Source organism: Hirsutella rhossiliensis, assembly GCF_020360975.1.
Source record: "Hirsutella rhossiliensis strain HR02 chromosome Unknown scaffold00004, whole genome shotgun sequence".
Classification (NCBI taxonomy): domain Eukaryota; kingdom Fungi; phylum Ascomycota; class Sordariomycetes; order Hypocreales; family Ophiocordycipitaceae; genus Hirsutella; species Hirsutella rhossiliensis.
In genome coordinates, this window is record NW_025408670.1 from 258,341 (window position 1) to 277,992 (window position 19,652).

Genomic DNA, 19,652 nt, shown 5'->3' on the forward strand with positions numbered 1-19,652 from the left:
GGCCGTTATGTCGCGAGGGAAAGAGCCTAAGGCGCGCAGGCCACAGGCAGGCAACAAAGTCTTAGGCTAAAAAACAGCTGTATAAGCTTGTATTGTGGTACTCAGTATACAAGAGGGATGCGGTAATATAGCTACTGGCAGTTACTATTTCATATATTCTAAATTATCAAGTGTTGCAGGCTATAAAGAGTAATGCCTTGACGTGACGAAATTGGCATCTCATTGGGTTCGGATGAGCAAATACGATTGGCTTTGGATCCCTTGGTGAGCACTTTCCCTTTTCGGGTGTTAATAATAGCTTCGTTTATCGATATTTTAATCATTCAGCCCAAGATATTGTACTGTAGAGGAACATCACCCGTACAATAGATATTCTTTTGTCTTAAGCGTTTACAAGAATGCACACAAGACCTAGACTTACCCTTGTTTATTAGTATTCCATTCTCTAAGTCACCCAAGGCATTTACAAGACTACTCTCTTCAAGAGACACCACCCATAATGATAACCTCCAGTGGACTCCTTCATCACTATGGAATCAAGCCCCCCGAAAGAGGGTGCAGACGAGTCGTAGGTTCGGACGTGAAGAGCCGCACTGAAGAATCCTCAATCGACTCAACCCGTTCAGAAGAACGAGTACACAGTTACGGCACGGAAGACCGCGACGGCAGGGGAGCAAGGGACGAGACACGCAGTGCAAAACACTCAAGAAGCCACCCGGCACTCAAACACAGTCAATAGCGACAAGACAACAACTACATGCTGGGCCCGCCCGATTGGAAGAAAGGGGAAGCGACCGGAGGGAAGCACACCGTGGAGTGGAACGGAAGAGTACCCAAGCAGGCCGCAAAGACGGTAGGTGACGCGGCTTGTCTCACGGGGTTAGACGCCTTTCCTCGTCGCTGGCAGCGATGAATCAGACTTCTCTGTTCCTTCATCCCAATCGTCTATGTCACGTCCGGGGAGTCTGACATTTTGTGTATCGCCTGTCCGCACAGGTGTCTGGACGCTGCCGTCTTTAACAGGCTTCATCCTTCTCCGGGAGACCGACGCAAGGCAAGCAAAGCACTCTATTGAGAATGTGTCTTCTCGACCTTTTTTGCTGATTCTGACGGGGAGACAGGAATGGAACAAGCAGACTTCCTCGGAGATCGCCTTCTTGCCTAGGGTGCCGGCTACCTCACGCCCCTGCTGAGCCTGTCCACGGGAGAGGTAATCGAAAAATTCCTATCTCGAGTTGATGATGTGACTAGTCTCTCGTGTGAGTGCCTCTGCTGCTGCTTCCATCGGGACGCAAGGGTAGTCCTGACATACATATTGATGTGCACGATACATGGAGACAATAGGGACGGGACGACTATCGCGGACCGGTATGGGAGGAGCAAACAATCTTGACTACGCGAGTGAACACGGGCAAGAGACCAACGCGTTGCAAAGTGTCAACACACGAAACTGAGTACCACTCCCATAAAGTTCACACCCGAAAACTGCATCCTGGGCCACCCCGACCGGCGGAAGGGCGACGAGGGACGAGGAGAGTGCACCTTGAGAGGGAAAGATACGTGAGCAGGTAGAGAACTGTGGATGTGACGGGAAGTCACTTGCACACGTGCCCCATTTTAGGTGAGGTCGGATGTTGGAACAGTCAGGTCGGATGGAAAAGGACCGGAGACACTCACTCTACCAAGACAAGCTCCACGATCCGTGACTTTCCTACTTTCTCCTCTCTTCTTATCTCCCGCTACATTCGATAATCTGAAACATGCTATGCCAAAGCAGCGCTCATGTGAAGATTTCCTCCTCGTAATGCTGTGCTTTGACATTGGTGTACGTCGCTACCTTTTCAAACGGCACTATGAAACACCCATATGGCTTGCGGATCAGGAGCAGCAGCAACAGCCCCCTTCCATGGTCCCTGCTTAGCCCCCTGCTCGTTTGGTCTTCTCATAGCTCTTTGATCTCATTTCCCTTCTTTCTTAAGTCCAAGATAGCACGTCAATACAGCGAAGGCTTGAGGGACGGCCTTGCAGCGTTGCCAATCTGGCTTCGCAGCCACTCGCCGATTATTTCGTTGACCTGCGTGCTCGTCTCCCAGAGCGCCCAGTGCGAGCTATTGACCTCTGCCCTAGTCAATTGCGGTATGAAATGCTCCATGCCAGCCGAGAGGCTCGGGGGTAGGGCTTCGTCTTTCGATGCCGCTATAAAGAGCGTCGGCGTCTCAAGAGTAATGGGCTTGTTTGCCAGCATCTGCTCTTCCTCCCAATCAATCTTGCGAGTTCTGTACCAGTTGAGAGGCCCCCGCATCCGCGGAGCTTCTTGAAGCATGAACTGGTCCGCATAGTAGCTCAATTCGTCCTCCGAAAGCCAGACACTTCGCGAGAGGGTAGGCAGCTTCTTGAGGGAAACGCCGTTGGTTGCATGCCAAGCTGGCTCACCCTGTGGGTCAAGACCGTCGTACATGGCGTTCAGAAACTGACGCACATCTTCTCGTTCCCGAATGGCGACTTCAATCTCGGGCCCTATGAACTGAAGCATATAGGTGAGATGCTTATACGGTCCGGCCACCAGATCCTCAATGGCCATGTAAGGCTTCATGGGTAGCAAGAAGGGCGTACAGACGCTGAAGATGGCCTTGACCAAGCCGGGTGCCACATGGCAACCCGCCAAGCAAGGTGACTGCCCCAGTCGTGACCGCCGAGAATGATCTGCTCGCCCTTCGCAATTCGGTTGGCCAATTCTTCGAGATCCGCCGACATGCTTTGCAGTGACAACTGGTGTAGGTCGTCCGGCCTAGAGCTGCCAGCATAACCAAGCATGTCCGGAGCTACGACTCGATAGCCTAGACACATGAGGTATGGCACCTGATAACGCCAGCCAAACCCCAAATCGGGGAAGCCGTGGATCAAAAAGACAGTGCTAATAGGGGGCATGGACCCGGGTTCGCCGATTATGTAGTGGTAGGTGTTGCCGTGGATCTCGGCCGAGGCGTATCGGACTCGAGGGTCGTTGGGAATAAGCTTGCCGGCTCCTTTGAGGTGGTCGCAATCATTATCCTCCATTCGGCGCGGTGGCAGCGAGGCAGATCCTGCTAGTGGCTTGGACTGCTCGTCAGGGACTCGGCGTACAAAATCAAGATGCGATATGATGGAACCTACAGGTTCATGTGATTCCCGCATTGAAAACGGAGCCAAAGCTCCAACAGAAGCAATAAGAGCCGCGAGTAGGATAGTAGTCTTCATGGTTCCTGGCTTGTACGCGATATGCTTTAAGATAATAGGAGGTGAAAATTCAAGTGTCGATGATGGTAAAGCCCCTACTTCAGCCCTGTGCTATTGAAGACCAATCAGTCTCTTTATACGGCGTTCTAGAGGGCATACTGACTTTAGCTATTAATAAGACCTTACTATTTACATAGATAAAATTCTCTACTTATATATAATTATATAGAACACCTAAACTTAAAGTACCTTAATATTACTTCAAGGTACTGCATATACTTTGCCTACCTCCCTCACCTACTAAGAAGGCCTAGATTACGAACAAGCGCACTCGAGCACCCGAGCTAGTAGGGGACGGGTCCCCCTTGGAGAGGGGCCCTACTGTGGGGTTTATCTCCGCGCAGGTGAGTGCGACGTGTAAGATCGCGACTTTAAGGACTTAAAAGATATACGAAGTTAAGTATTAATTACTAAGCGGATCTAGCTACTAATTAAAAGAGAGGATTTTAAGAAATTCTATATAAATAGAGAATTTTATCTATGCAAATAGTAAGACTTATTGATAATGACTTTAAGCCTTAAGAACCTATCTCCTATATACTTACATTTCATCTCATGAGGTTCATCACCACGTACGATCACTGAGTTCTGCCCACTTCATGTTTAACATATAAGCAGCCTGGCTGAAGTGGGCCATCGAAAGCTTTAAGATTTTGAATAAACTTATACAGTCTCATTGCTCCCCATTCTGCTGATAATCGGTCGGGCCGATGTCAAAATCCGCTGAGGTAGCCTTGCCGTTCAAACGGGATCTCTAATTACGGCTGCGCTCTCCATAGGTTCCACGGTTTTGCAATGCTGTGGGCCAGCAGCCTCCCAAGAAGTTTCCCCATACGGCTTCTCGCAAAGGCGTCGTCCCATCTTTTACGTAATTACCCCCCTTGCTTGCATGGAGACATAACTACACGGGACGCACAAGAGGCAACTCGCGTCAATTGGTGTCGAGTAAGGCTTGGTGTCGCACTGTGTTCGCCCGAACAGACAGGAATCCGGGTTTGACTGGAGACGCGAGAAAAGCTAAGCAATGACCAACTTAACCGACTTCGGTGTGGAGCAGTACATAAAGTCGATGGTGAATAAACCACTAAAGATGGCGAATATCTTTGCCCTACGTCAAAGGGGGACTTCTGCAGATCGTGAGCTGAGCGATAACGGTATCCAGATGTTCCGGGCTCCTCGGGCGGCGGGTAGATGGATAGCCCGAGGCTCGACTTCTTCGCGAGTGGCTGTGTTGGACAAAATTTGTTTAAGAACAATCAAAGTAAGACTTTTCCTACTTTTTATGACTTTAAAGTCGACCTTGTCCTTGTCGTGAACTCCCCTCTCCATACACAAGGTCTAATTTGCCTTTGACATCTGATATCGGTCCCCGGCGCTCCATCGCAAGAAGCTTTATTCATACGTAGCACCTTCGGGGAGTACGGAGATGCAGACGAAGAGACGACGTTTATACAGAGTAGGTTAAAGCAAGGGACTCGTTCTCGTGCTGTAAACGACATTGCGTTTCTGTTATAGTTCCACGACTTTTATCAGGCCTCAGTGAATACGTAGACCTCCTCGACCCATCTCTCGCCCAGAACCTCTCTGATGGACTTGACTCCCACAATTGCTTCAAGATTCCGCGCAAAGTCATCCGCCGCCTCTTTCGACGCACAAACAAAGACGCTTGCTCCCTCGTCTCGAATCTTTTTCCGTATCTGGTTCGCAACCCCCTCTTTGAATATCTTATCCTGAGCTCGGTTCTTTTCCGGGTTGCTCGGCGTCAAGTGTAGCATATCCACCAGCTCCAGTGCCAAGGCTTCGTGGGTGGACTCGGCAACGATGTCGGCGTCGCCGGGCCTGAAGCCAAGGAACAAGGATATCGAATCCTCTCGGCTCGTCTTTCCCATCTTTAACTCCATCATTTTGCTCGCGGCTGGCCGATCGGCCGCAATGGCGGACCTGGCCTGCAAAAGACCCCGCAAGGGTGCGATGCCGGAGCCGGTGGTGAAGGCAATCAGGGGCTTATGATCGTTAACCAAGTGCGCGCCGGGCCCGTGGCGAATCCGAACGAAGAGTCGTTCTCCCCTCCTGGCCTTGGAGAGGAAATGGTCTGTGACGAGCCCTCCAGGGTGTGTCTGCAGGGTGAGCTCCAGCACGTTTCCCATGTTTTGCAAGTTCCAATACAGCTGGGATGAGGCAGTAGAGAAAGTTCTCGATCGTCTGGTCGGGAGGGCCATCATGAAGCCCGAGAGATTGCCTCGCTTTGCCTTGGACTGCCAGCCTACTGGCAAATCCTTGATGGAGCTCTTCATCGGGCTTTGCAAAAGCTTGGCTTCCTCTTCACTCGTCAGGTTCAATCCCAGACTGGCAGCCCACTTGAGACTCGTGAACGGTTTGTCTGGATCCACAAGCGAAAAGAGCTGCCTCGTGCTGACTTGACCCTCCTCAAATGTGAGCAACTCGTCTCCTGTCAACCTAGCAGTCAACAGTAGTTCGTCAATTTTATCCTCGCTGAGCGGCACAAAGACATCGACATGGCTCATGTGGCTGTACTCGAGTCTGCCAATGTCCAAGGCCACCCGTCGGATATCTCCCTCCTTGGGCATGTGGACCGAGATGACCTTTGCTGGCGAAAGCTGAGCCAGCAGCAATCCAGTTGAGTCGTCGTTCTGCTCGGCCGTGAAGTCATCGACACTCTCAGTACTGCTGTCGTACTTTGCTTCGAGGTGAGCCAGCCAAGTCTTGAACTGCCTCCAAGGCGGGTCCTCCTTGAGCGTATCAGCTTGGAACAAAGGCATTGAGCTGGAGAACCCAAGCTTTTCCATGGCCGCCTCCAGTTTAAATGCGGCCCCGTTGAAGTTCGCCGCGTACGAGGAGTTGCCATTGCCAAAGATGCAGAAATGGACATCGCTAGCCTCGACTTTGGCAAGTGACTTGCATTTCTGCAGCATTGTCTGCCCATTGGTAGGCACATCGCCACGGCCGGCAGAACTAGCAATAATGAAAACGAGGTCCCCAGTCGACAGGGCGCCGGGTTGAAAGTCGTTGAGTGGAGCAGCTGACGCAATTGACGGAAACTCACTTGTCTGATCCATGATAATGTGTAGCCTTTGCTCCAGCTTGATAGCCAGACGCTGAGCCGTTGTTCCAGAGCTGCAGTAAAAAACGCGGATCATTGGTGTCGACGGGTGACCGTTGGTGAGCCCAGAGTGAGCCAGCATCTTGTCGTTGAATGGCTCGACATGACCATTAACGTGGCATATGCCGTTTGTGTCGTTGACTACATTGACCCCATTTCTCTTGGGGGTCAAGCCGTTTCTTCCAGCTTTGAGCCTTTTCCAGACCTTGATTGGGTTCTCCTTTAATCGACAGATCATTGGCTTGGGCTGGTAGTTAGGCGCTCCGCCTCGGTGCCAAACAGGAATAATACTGCCCTGCGGCGGGGCGAGCCAGTATGGATCTGCTGGAAGCCGGAACCCGTGTTTAGCCAGATGCTGGTCGTCAAAGTTGGTATACATGGCACTGGCGGTGAGGCTGTCGCTCATTCGCACGCCGGCCTCCATGAAGGACCAGTGGACGGCAAATGTCAGCTCAGTCTGCGCGCGAGACAAGAGGGCAAGCCGCTCCCACTGCGGAAGCTCGTCAAGCTCTTGGCCCGGTTGGAGGAGATTGAGAGCTGAGACGATTGATGGAAGAACATTGTATCGGAAGCTGTCGGCAAGATCACGTACTCCAATCTCGGCGTCCATGAACCAGCCGATGAAGGGAGTGGCCGTGTATTGAACTCCGCCAATGTCGAATCCCAGCTGTGACAAAGCTGGGGCAGGAACCCAACGTAGCCCTAGCTTGTCGAAGGCCAAAGAGTACTGCGAGTTTGGATGGCGAATCTGTACCAGGGGGAACAGGCTTTCCGGGACGGGAGTAATGTATGGCTCGTCACCTTCTGCCATGGTGACCAAAGGAAGTAGGTCCCAGCGGGTCCGGATGACTGGGGGCTCCCAGCCTAAAGAAATGATGGACTCTGTCAAGGAGGCATTCGCTGGATCTCCCAGTATGCTCCCGTCTGGTTGGCGATAGCCGGCAAATGCCAGAAACTGCTGGCTCCACACCATTGAGCCAGGTCGATTGGGCTTCTTGGGCGGGAAAACGAAGACTGGAACGAATTAGTATGAGAGACAGGGCCGCGGGTCAAGGTGCGCCATTACCGCTGGGTTGGATGTCTCCGCCGTTGAATGCTTCATGCATTCCTTGGACGAGGACTTGACCCATCTCTTTGCTTGTCTTGATATGTCGAAAGTCGTGCAATCTGCCGAACAAAGCGTGAGTGATCTTACATAGACATTTGAGGCACAGTTAGATAGGGGATGAACTACTTCAGATAAGAATACTCGCTTCGCATGATGCACTTTCTTGCGTGCTTCCAGGACAGCCTCAGCCCGTGTTCGAGCTCTTCAACCGTCTGGTGCCAGGTGCCGGCGAGTGACTTGGGCCCTTTCCCGTCTGCGTCTGGCAGCACGACAGACGTCTGGCGAATTTCATGGAGCACAGTGTGAACTCGCTCTTCGAGGGCCTCGTCATCTTTGATGATGCCATCTCTGTGAAGTTGGTGAAGGAAATCGACTGCTTCAGTCTCGACAGTTTCAATATTCCGATCATCACCCAACTTCGGTTCGTCTGTGTGCACCATTCGACCACTTTGACAAAATGATCGAGTACATCCTGTGGACGAGAGCTGGGGGTAGTGGGACTTGATCCTCCTAAACTCCTCTTGAGGACATGTTCTTGCCTTGGTAGACATAGCGCTTGAACTAGGGGGCGGACAGGAAGGTCAAGTCAGTTGCTGTGAATCCCTGGATGATCTTCGACGCCATAAAAGGGAAGAATAACGTGAACTTGGATTTGACTCACGATCACAGATTATCAAAGAAATCAAAAGTAGATGTTTGGGTTGTCCCAGTGCGAGTGTATGAAAGGCCTTTGAAATAAGGCCAGCTGCTTCAAGGCGATCAAAGATAGAACACCCAAGTCAGATAATGTGGGGTAGATAAGACGATGAAGTCTTGGACTTGATTAAGGCGGAAGAAGATGAAGCTATGATCTGGGACATGTTTCCATCTTTATTCCCCAGAAACAAAGCGTCGAGACATCGAGACTCGAGGTTTGTGGAAGGGGCTGAGCAATTCCAGACCACCCCGTGATGTAATACAAATGCAATGATGAGTTGGCAAACTGCTGGTTTGCTACTCATGCCCATTGAGAAGGAAGAAATTGTAAGACGTTGGGGACCAATGGGTACTACAAGCAATCTTGGCAATTCCTGGCATCCAATGACCTATGCGGCCGACGTCGCTCAAGAACCTACGTGAATCTTGGCGAGCTTTCACCCAATTACCCAAATGAAGGGATGTAACTCAATAATTCGACGGAATCTTGGCAAACGAACCTTCTACCCAATTAGCTATGTAGAGGATGCAGATCCATGATTTCTTGCATTACGAATCCTCGAGCGGTCAGACCATACCACGAGTCTGAAAGCTTGGATGGGGGAGAGGCAAACCAGTAAACACGACAAGGGCTTTCAAACTCAAAGTCTCGCAACGGCTAATTGTCTCGTTTAGTCTTGAGAGAAAGGAAGAGACTAAGACTGCCCTGTCAGGAGACGAGATGAAGAGTGGGGATGGGAGACGGCTCGATCCCGAAGCCGAAGCATTGCTCCAAACTTGGGACTTCCAAGATATGAGCCAAGGAATACCCCCAAGACGCGGCCCGTCGAATTAACCGTTCCGTGCAACGGGCAGACGGCCCATGTCAGGGGGAGTGAGGCTAGCGCATGACCGGCTATGGAGTGGTGCGGCCCGGACAGGAGGGAAGACCCGGGCGGAAGGAGGACCCGGGGAGTGGCATCAAGGATTTAAGGTAGACTTTTGAGTTAATTTTTGAGTGCATGTCGTGCTAGGGTGGCTGTAACGATTCGCCCTGACGGTTGTAAGATCAACCATCACGTGCAGATCGCCTGCATCGGGAGCTGATTCGTGCATTGTACTCGGTTGTGTCCGATTCGACGGGCAGAGAAATAGAGTTGCCGGAAGCAAAGGGGCCTGGACTTGCGGTGCGCATGTCGAATTATCCCGAGACCTCAAGTCCCTACCATGCCCGCCGAGAAAGACGACTGTGCGCCATATGCATATTACATGTCTTTGCCAAGTGCCCAGCTTTAACACGTCTGGTACTCTGGTAGTATTACGGTACCATGCATGCACGCACTGGGGTGGAAAGCATTCGTCATGAGGCCAGCCGTCGACCTGATCTTGACTCGTACGCGTAACGTCCTCAGTTCATGTTGCACATGCAACAGGGTAACGACACGTACCTACATCTGCCGAATAACCAAGTTATCAGATGTAAACGACTTTGTAAACAGCACTGGGCTCTTGTCGGTAATTATGTACTTGTTCGAGGATCTGGTCCGCCAGCATGGCTGTAACGCTGGTGAGATCTACACATGTTTCAGGCATCGAGAGCCTGGCGAGGCTAAACACTCGGCATAAGACGCTTCAGCGTAGTGGAGATGCATTCAAGCCTGGCTGGACCCCTCGCGAGACCTGACGCAAACACATCCAGTTGAGGACGAGTTGTCACACCATCCTACTGCCAGCGTCAACTGCGGCCCGCCACGAAGTGAAGTGTGCATACACGGTGTCGGCACAAGCCACTTGATGCTTGAGGCACTGTGCCCGAGGATGCGTTCACCGCCGAGGACGACGGGGAAGCCAGAGATTGCAAGCGAGCAGCGAAGCTCGAGAATGTACACGTTAACGTCGGGTCATCACGGTGAAGCAATGGCCAAGCGCACGTGGGGTTTCGAGACAAGAAGGATCTGATTTTACCGACAAGAACGGGGAAACTCTTTGAGCCAAGACGGTTGGATCCTCAGCGCCGCCTCAAGACGAAAGTCTTGGCGGATATGTCGACATTGGCAAACAAGGCGGCACGGCACGTGCCGCCAGAGGAAGGTGGCCTATTTGATTTGAATGATCCCGCTTGTTCTCTGCGACTTGACCGATTCGGACTTCTCCACCAAGTTACCAAGGAATCTGGTCGCTGAGTCCGTCGTGGCAAGACGGAGCTCAGCCCACTGCAGGTTTGACGAGCAAAGGTGGACAAATGAAAATAGAAAGGGGACAGGGGTGAGACAGCCGGCGAATCTCAGGTCAGCGGGGGTTGCTTGGCCGAGCAAGACGGGCCGTCTTCCTTGAAAAGGTCCGCATGATGATTCTCCATTCAGCAGCTGATGACGGTCCGCTCGGCCGTGGTCGAGTTGAACTCGCCACACAGGTGTGGGCATGTGTGCGTAGCCTCGTCCACGCCAAGCCATCAACTCCCAGGCCCCTATGAGAACGTTCGGCGGGATGACAACTCCGCACAGCAAAACCTGACACCAGACAGCCACAAGACGGCCCCGGGATCGAATCGGAAGTGTTTCTCGCCCACACCTTTAGTACGAGATGCTACTACACACGATGCAACATGGATGCATTCTTGTTTATGCCCCTTTGAACCTGACATGCCCGACTTATCTCAGACGAGAATACATGGATTTGGCTCTACCGCTCACAAGTGTTCATCGTGCACCTGTCGAGGCCGGCAGAGCCAAGAACGGCCCCAGGCAGCCATGACATTAGAGACGCCGCGTTGCACGGCAGGGTGGTACTGTACGCCCGTGTCACATACCTCTTCAGTGCCTCTCCACTGATCTGCATCTGCACCGCCTCAACGCTTCAGGCTCCTGGACGGGAATAGCCTCCATCGCCGAGCACCTTGAGATGCACATCCAACGCTGTGCAACAATGCAATAGACACTATGTCCACTGAGAACGTGGCCAGGAATTCCTTGTGCTTCTTGGCAGCATTGGGCATTAATAATGTCCCGTCATAGAATTTGATCGCCACGGGCGTCTGGGCGAATGGTAGACGAGCAGGCCTCTCCGTTGTGTAATTGAATTGGGTCACGGTGGATGCATACATGTAGCCACGTCGTGTAGTATCGCCACCTGAAGCTGCTGAAAACCTGACAGATGCTAGACGGTTGAAGCATCTATCATTTCTGGCCCGAGTCCAGGTGTCCCGAGACAGAAAGCACTACACACGCCTTTGCTCCTTACTTGTTCAACTCGGACTTGCCGCTAATTTGGCTGCTCGGATCCAACCTGGGGGCCTGGAAGGGGGCTCCGTGCGGTCTTCAGTGGCAATTGTCTGACACATACGTGTACTGTAAACATATGCAGGCCTTCGTTTCCTTGCAGCATGGCGGGGCGGCCCCGGAGCCTCTGCTTGGTCGGATATCCCGTCACAGGAGATTCTTTTCTTCCTTGCCAACAGGGTCCTGCACAGGTACGTGGTGGGGCACATGACCTTCATGCTTTTCCTCTCAACAATGCTCATTTGGGTCCGTGGTCCATCTCCCCATGGCCTAACGTGGCATGCCCGAGGATCATTGTAGACTGGACGAGGCGGCCCCATTCCCCCAAAGCCTTGTTCCTACCCCCCAATCAGGGACTTGAGGTTTCAATTTTACCATAGATCAAGGAACTCTCGCCGCGAGACTAAAACTAGAATACGCCGTTGTCCGATCCCACTACTCATCATCCGAAGACGTTGGGTCATTTCGAAGTCTGCTTTCTTCGGCTCCGGTCCGCGGCTCGGCCCGTGTGAGCCGGCCGCTTGGGACCACGAGTTTCATAAGCCCAATATTTCCATTCTCTTCTGCAGTTGCGCATGGCAGTTGTGGACATTCGACAAAGGCAAGCTCGATCTGACAAGCCGTTCTGCACTCATGCCATCTTGCTTCATCCTGTTACACAAGGACGAAAACCTCAACGTGAACAAACAGAGCGTTGCGCCCAGCCCCGGTTTCCAGAGCCGTAGCTATTCGCACGTTGAGTTCCATGCATCAGTCGATTCTGAGAGCTGGATTCTTCATATGCAATAGCACACCGGTTCCATATGCGAGGTTTCAACATATTCGACTGATCAAGAACCTAACCTTGGCGGACTCATTCTATACTCTTGAGGCACCTCTGGCGGGTTTAATGATTGCAATTGGAGGTGAGGTTGTATTCCACGCTCAGGCGCCGTTCACACCTCCTTTTCAAGGATCCGCCTTTACAAGAAGGTTGAAAATCGTCCAACTCGATATCACGAAGCAATACGGACTCCCTCCTATTCGAAACAATCGTAGCCCGCATGTGACATGGCGTTATTCTCTCTCCCTTTCATAGCAGTTGACTTCAGTTGATGAACAGATTCGACATCCACGTCACGAAGATGGCTCAGCAATACCTAAAGTAGGCGGCTCATCAGTTCATGTTATTATCGCGTTGGTGCATGTTTTCTGCTTCCCTCTAAATTCGGCACCGTCGTCCAACTTTACGTTATGGATGTTTGAACAGATAGAATAGATCGCGTTTAGTCCCGCACAATGACCTTACGTATTGAGAAGATGGAGGGATCATACGACTCCGCAGGATTGGTGTCCGGTCACTCCGTCCTGGTTCCAATTCCTACAGCTAAGGGGAAGACATTCTGCAGTGATACGAGAATCACTGGACGCACGTTCGCTTGGGGTCATTTTAGGGTTACGTTCCTCTCACACCGTTTTACGTACCCATATGCCCCTTGGGATCATGCTATTCGTCGGTGCCAAGCCCTTGAGCAGGTACTATATATCCCCGCGTCTCTTTGCCCCCGGAAGCTCCAATCCTAGGCCATACATATGAAAGCCAAATGAATCTTTGACCTATTCAAAGCGAGCCTATCTTGGCCTAGCTAGTATTACCAGAACGTTTCCCTCGTCTTTCGTACGCACCTGTTCTCTTTCTGGCTCGCAAAATTGCCTACAGGCCTACAATAGAAGAAGAAAAGAGCCAAGAGGAACAAAACTGCGCGACTTGCCGTTGAATTGCAGCAAGGCCACTTGCAGCATGTCAAAGGGTCTTCCCAAATCGTACTCCCAAAGCCAGCTCGGGACATTCATCAAGGGACAGAGAACTCTATCTTCTCCTTGCACCCTTGTAGTTCTTGACAAGATCAAATTCCAGATAAGCAATGCGCAGAACACCCCGAGCAAATGCAAGATGGTTCGAGTGACTGGATCTGAGAATCAATGCTCCACGTCTAAAGGCACTCGTCTCTGAGGACTGCCGAGCTTCTGATAGCCAGGGAGGGTTTCTAGGCAAGCAGCAAGAACATATGTCCGTTCCAGAACCCTTGTATGCCAAAGGAATCTTCAGCGAAGCCTCAGCATTCGCAGTCCCCCTCAGGACCACATAAGATCGCAGCGAAGCCGTCGATCTAGAAGACGATTCTTTGACAGATGCGACTGAGCTTTGCCAAAAACCTGTCCGTCCCGACGGATCCCGCATTTCGATAATTCCAGGATTGCCTCGAGTGCGAGCATGATTTTGTCACTGAAGACAGCTATTCTTGGATCCAAGCCCTGTATGCGCCAAAATTTAGTCTAGCTGATTACTTGGCAACACTACCCGAGGATATTGCCGCCAGGATTGGGATCGGGCTTCTGAACCGTATTCGCCGGGGCGACTTTACGGTAGAAGATGATTGGTTACCGGCAATCGGAGGCTTAGAGCTCGGTTTTCCGTGGCTCCAACTTCCAGAGGTGGCACTTGTGTTCTGGGCAATTGCTATCTCGTCGGTCTTTGATTCCACGACACGGTTCGAGAGGTATGTTGGTCGCTTGATATCTTCGGTCCTCTCAGGGTATGCCCCCAGACGTATTGGGTGCTGACATGGTCGTGGGCCTCCATCACGGGGCGATTGACTATAAATCTGCCTGGGCTGATTCAATCGACTCGTCGAGGACCTCGCGACTATCATAGACGCACACGTGGACCTTACGACTGCCGGTATTCATTTTGGCAAGATGATAGGAGGCTGGATTTACATGAAAGCAATCCACCTTTAGTCTGAAACCGAACAACAGCTCTCTCTGGATCTGCGAGGACGGCGTTGTTTTCCGCGTCTCTACAAAGTGAGACTCAGGGTTCTACCCCGCGCCGGAACCGGGAAGTAACTCAATTACAGATTCCAATGGGTTCTTGGTGATACCTCTGGTTTGGGTAAAGCGCAATCTTCAAGCGTTGGAGAATGACGCCCAATCACTTATGAGACCACTGTTTCTGATCCGTAGGCCGATGAACCATCAGGTCAGTACCTACAGTGGGGTACCGGGATTTCAAAGAGTTAGGTTCGGGACTGGAGCTTGGTTGCCCGACAGAAATGAGGGCACCGGTAGAAATGGTCGGAGAGTATGGTTTTGGGACCCAAAGGAACGCAATGCAACATAAGTAAGCCAAGTTTCACGACATACTCGACGGCATCCTTATAGTGTTCATAATTCATTTTTGGGACATGAGAATCCAAGCTCGAAGCTCGATATATGCGACGCAGTTCTCTCCCTTCGCTCATTCACACACACAGAGCCACTCATTCGGATACAAAACACGGGCACGAACCGGTGCAGTAATATGACGGCTCCCCTGAAGAAGCCGAATAAACCGAGAAAACGTGTGTTCTAGTTGATATCTCGGTTCATTCTGATGTCTGATCCAAGCAGACCTATACGACGTGAGATATTTCTTGGGGTCGGTCCACATGCATATAGGGGTCCAGGGGAGAAAGTGGTAGGAAAATCTAGGGAAAACGCTGCATGCTACCGTACATCAAATGGCGATGCATGAACCATGTGCGCGGCGGGTTCGACACGGAACCGCCAAAGCATGCGTAGCATTGAAGGTGCAATCATCCTGTGACAAGTCGTGCGCAACCTCACACTTCAGTGGCATAGAGCGCATCCTCATTTGCCCGGCAGCTCGGGCAGGTTGCAGCAAATTCCAACCTGCGATGCTACAGCGAGCTGCCGCTCCAGAAGATAGTTTTAGCAGAATGAAATCTACAAACAGTCGATGGTTGCAGCAGCCGGATAACTCCAAGTCGATTTTGTTCATATCCTCGTCCACCCCTATCCCGTTGATGAGTAGATTCCTTTCATGGCCGAAATACGTCCTGCCAGTCCCCGTAACATCAAGTCTCACAAATAAGCGTGCTCAGATATTTTGCACGAAGTCGATGCCTTGACGATGGAGCCAGGGGAAAGACCACGGAGTCACACTACCTCAGGGGCAGTTGTTTCGCATCCTCGTGATATACAAAGGATATAACTACTTGGCCGTGAGCATTATCGGCTTCGATTGCCAGATTCTGGGTTGACTCAGAGAAGTTCCTCTTTACCAGTACCCAACGTCAATAAAGAGGTGCTGAATATACCAGGGTCGAATAATTTAGCCTTGCCATGTCCGAAATGACCCAGTGGAAATCTGTCCTTCCAAGTTTCTCCGTTCGTGTATCTGCGATAACAGTCCCGCCTCCATTTGATCCATTAATCGAGGGTCATAAATCGATCTATGAATAATTAGAGAATCGAGCAAAGACCGAAAAGCTTTGAACCCTGCCTTGGCCCCGCAACGTCTCTCCACCATGGTGCCATTTCGGTATGAGAGAGTGCGTACAGTGTTTGTACTTCAAAGCACTGTACATGGTGCCTTTCTCGATAGCTTTGAGAGCTCACACGAGCTCCTTTGTTCCTCAACGCATGGCCTTCAAGTTACGCAACATGCCCTGATAGAGCCAACACCCCCGCATAGAACCTGCTTTCGGACAAAGGACTTTTACGACAAGGGCCACCACATGGACATATTCTGCTCCTTTCATCAGCTGATTTTCGACTTTACTCGGGCTGCTCTCCGGCCTGATTGGTGGGCAGCTTAGCGCTAGATGACTTGGGCGAGACGGTGAGACTCAGTTCCGCAATGCAAAGGTACCTCGACGCAGCCTCAAACCAACCCCTATCATCATCATCCATCACCTCCATATTTTCGTCGCACCGCCGGCAAAGCATCGCCCCTCGGTCGCGCTGGGCGGCCGTCCTGCCCCCGCACACGGCCGGTCCCTCTGGCGTCGCCTGCTCCGGCCTTGCCACATGTCCTCACTTGCCGGGCATCCTTTGTGCCGTGAACCCAGTCAGACCAGGTGCAACATGTCTTCCGACGACGCCTTCAAGTTCACGCGCCAGTCATCGTGGGAGACGTTCTCGGCAGCCGCCCACAGAGAACTTGTGCCGCCTCAATTCGCCTCTCAGCTGCAGCATCTTGCATACAACGACAAGTATGTCATTCACTTCGACTTCGGCGACGTCGGTAAGCGCATACATCTGAACACGTGTCGCCGGGAAGCCGTGCCAACCCAAGACAGATGACGACTCGGCCGCCCAAGGGTTGGCCACCCTCTTGAGTCACCTCGAAGCAGTAGGGCTGCATACTGAGGTCAGGGCAGGCCATGACCAGTCCCTCTTGGTCTTCGTCAAAGCCCCGCGCGAGATTCTGGGCAATGCCGTCTACAAGTCCAGGTGAGCATGTCCCACTGCTGAAAGTCATCCGCCATGTCACTGAGCCCCTTTCAGGGTGAGGGATTGGCTCTACGGCGTTGTTGCCGAGCATCCGGGCGGCGGAGGCCAGACCATTGTCGATGCCAAATACGAGGCAGAAGACCTCCTTTCCATGCATCACTTGCTGAGCTGGCCAAAGGAGATGGGCGGCGCAGGCATCACCCCCGGATATGGACAGTTCAAAAACGTTCAATCCATGTTTCCACTCCATAACCCGCGCACCAGCCAGGCCCTACTCCGCTATCTCGGCAAGAAGCTGATTCTCAGAGACAACGACTTTGACCAAATCCGCGACCTTCTCGGCGCAAAGGTCAGTTCACAGTCCGCCCGGAGACGGTGCAGACTGCTCTAACTTAATCCACAAACAGGCGGCGTTTTACTTCGCCTTTACTCAGACATATATCCTTTTTCTCATCTTCCCAGCCATAACAGGCCTGCTAGCGCGGGCCTTTCTGCCGTCCTACTCCCAGTTCTATACGATCTTGACCGGACTGTGGTGCACAGTCTTCGTCGAATACTGGAAGCTGAAGCAGACGGACCTGAGCATTCGTTGGAATGTCAAGGGAGTCGGCAATCACACGACCGACCGCCCGCAGTTCAATTACGAAAAGGTCATCGTGGACGAGGTCGGCCGAACGAGACACTACTGCCCCAAGTGGAAGCAGATTGCCCGCCGGCTCGTGCAAATCCCATTTATACTCGTTGCTGCGCTGAGTCTGGGAGCCTTGATCGCCGTGATGTTTGCCATCGAGATTCTCATCTCGGAGACGTACGATGGACAGTATAAGTCCTACCTGGTGTGTAGTGGACCGTTTGGTCGCCGCCGTTGCGCATGTTGGGCTCACGTTTCAGCAGGAATACCTTCCCACTGGCCTCCTCGCTATCTTCCTGCCGTACATCAGCAATTTCCTGGAGGGTGCCGCTGCGGCCTTGACCGAGTTCGAAAACCACCGGACCGCCGACTCTCATGAGCGGTCCCTGGCGCAAAAGGTCTTTGTGCTGAACTTCACCACGCAGTACCTGCCCATCCTGCTCACCGCATTCGTCTACGTCCCGTTTGGCGACTTATTCGTCCCTTATCTGGAACGCGTCATCCGCTATGTCCTCAGCGACGCCGTCAAGTTTTCCGACATGCCCTTCCACGCCAACCCGAATCGCCTACAGCGCGACGTCATCGCTCTGACAGTGACGGGCCAGATCTCGCATTTTGGCGAGGAGTTTCTTTTTCCCCTGATCAAGCAAAACTTGCGTTCTTGGTATCGCAACTACCGAAGCTCAAACTCGGTGGCGATCGCCTTGGATGGCATCTCTCAGGACGACCATCCAGAGGAAAAGGCGCTCCTTTCGGCTGCCCGCAGCCAGGCTACCCTACCGCCGTACGACGTGCAGGCCGACATCTCGCAGATGGTTCTTCAATTCGGACATCTCGCGCTTTTCAGTCCCGTGTGGTCGCTGATGCCGATTGGATTTTTGATCAACAACTGGATTGAGCTGCGTTCCGACTTTCTCAAGATCTGCATCGAGCACCAGCGTCCCCCGCCGGTCCGGACAGACGGGATAGGTCCGTGGGTGCAGAATCTGGGGTTTCTGACCTGGCTGGGAAGCATTTCAACTACAGCCGTTGCGCACATGTTTGGGCCCAGCGTGCTGAACCTGGGGAGCTCTAGCAGTGTCCGCTGGTGGACTCTGCCGGTCACAATTGTCGTCAGCGAGCATGTCTTCCTGGCCGTAAGGGCCATGGTGCAAGTGGTGCTCCAGAGAATCGGGTCGAAGCAGATCCGCAAGGAGAGGGACACAAAGTACCTGATAAGAAAGAAATATCTGGACGAACTCGAAAGAAATAAGAGCGAGATGCTCGGCCTCGGGGTAGAGCAGAGAGAGCGCCGCAAGTCCGTCTTGATGACCGCCGGCAACATGTTCTGGATGAGACAGGTCGAGGATGGAAAGAGTAAGGCGGTTGGCATCCAGCTCATCCAGATGCTCCGGAAACCTACAAACGGGGTGGTGAAGGGCAGCGAGAAGGGCAAAAAGGATTAGATGTAGATCGCGTCTGCCACTCCCTACGGGAATTCTTGAGTGTATTCGTACATCCACGAGGATGAATCAGGCGAGAGGGCGTAGGACTCGAGACGGCGACTCCTTATACACCGACGGGATGTTTTTTGTCGCCGATTAGTCTGCCACGGCCTTGAAAGTTGGTTTCACTCATAGTCGTCGGCATGACCGCGCGCAGGGAATTTGCCCTGCAATGCCATGATCGACTTGATGGCGGCAAGACAAGATATGGAGGCGGCATGCGTGTGAGAGAAAATGGTATCACGCGATGCTGTGCGACGGAATTGCCCTTGCTCCTGGCTGCCTTAGTTTGCTTCCTCCCCTGCGTCTAGGGTATCGCCGGCCTGTGAACGGAGTATATCCCGTCTCCTCCTCTGAACCACCTTGCGGACCTCACAATCCAAGCTTCTCGGTGACGAGAGGCAGGGCAGGCGGTCGCATGACACGACCCGACGGGCTGGCGAACTTCTCGCGCAGCAGCGTCGCCATCATCGAAACCGGCTTGGCTGGGCTGACCACGGCCCATCTGCTGCAAAACAATGGGCAGGGGCGCTACCGGGTGACCTTGTTTGAGCAGGTAGATCCAAATCTCTCGTCGCCACGGGGGGACATGACATGATAACCACTGTTTGCGCCTAGGCCGACGAGCTCTCGTTCGCACGGCCTCGGTCGTCGTCGTGGATGAGAAAACGGGCGCCGTTGAGCGTGTCGATATCGGTGCCCAGGCGGGCCTGCTGCGCCTGTGCCGATATCTCGGCATTCCGCTGCACCGGTCCGCTTCTTCTTCGTCTTTGCGAAGGCGCTGCCTCGACGGCTGCGA

General features: G+C 52.5%; 3 protein-coding genes across 3 annotated transcripts; 1 reads left to right on the plus strand and 2 right to left on the minus strand.

The window, feature by feature from the left end:
* Positions 1 to 1,993: 1,993 nt before the first annotated feature.
* On the minus strand, positions 1,994 to 3,057 carry HRG_04191 (uncharacterized protein; the record flags this gene model as incomplete). Its single annotated transcript, XM_044862662.1, has 3 exons — positions 1,994 to 2,392; positions 2,480 to 2,629; positions 2,860 to 3,057. The coding sequence occupies 3 exons, from the start codon at positions 3,055 to 3,057 to the stop codon at positions 1,994 to 1,996; spliced, it is 747 nt and encodes a 248-aa protein (XP_044721276.1).
* A 1,748-nt stretch (positions 3,058 to 4,805) lies between these two features.
* Positions 4,806 to 7,945, minus strand: HRG_04192 (nitric oxide synthase, oxygenase domain-containing protein; the record flags this gene model as incomplete). Its single annotated transcript, XM_044862663.1, has 3 exons — positions 4,806 to 7,411; positions 7,464 to 7,564; positions 7,632 to 7,945. 3 exons carry the CDS (start codon positions 7,943 to 7,945, stop codon positions 4,806 to 4,808), a joined length of 3,021 nt encoding a protein of 1,006 aa, XP_044721277.1.
* Positions 7,946 to 16,369: 8,424 nt separating this feature from the next.
* Positions 16,370 to 18,814, plus strand: HRG_04193 (calcium-activated chloride channel domain-containing protein; the record flags this gene model as incomplete). The annotated part of the gene is made up of 6 exons (XM_044862664.1): positions 16,370 to 16,529; positions 16,585 to 16,738; positions 16,793 to 17,087; positions 17,146 to 17,574; positions 17,633 to 18,338; positions 18,396 to 18,814. 6 exons carry the CDS (start codon positions 16,370 to 16,372, stop codon positions 18,812 to 18,814), a joined length of 2,163 nt encoding a protein of 720 aa, XP_044721278.1.
* Positions 18,815 to 19,652: the final 838 nt, after the last annotated feature.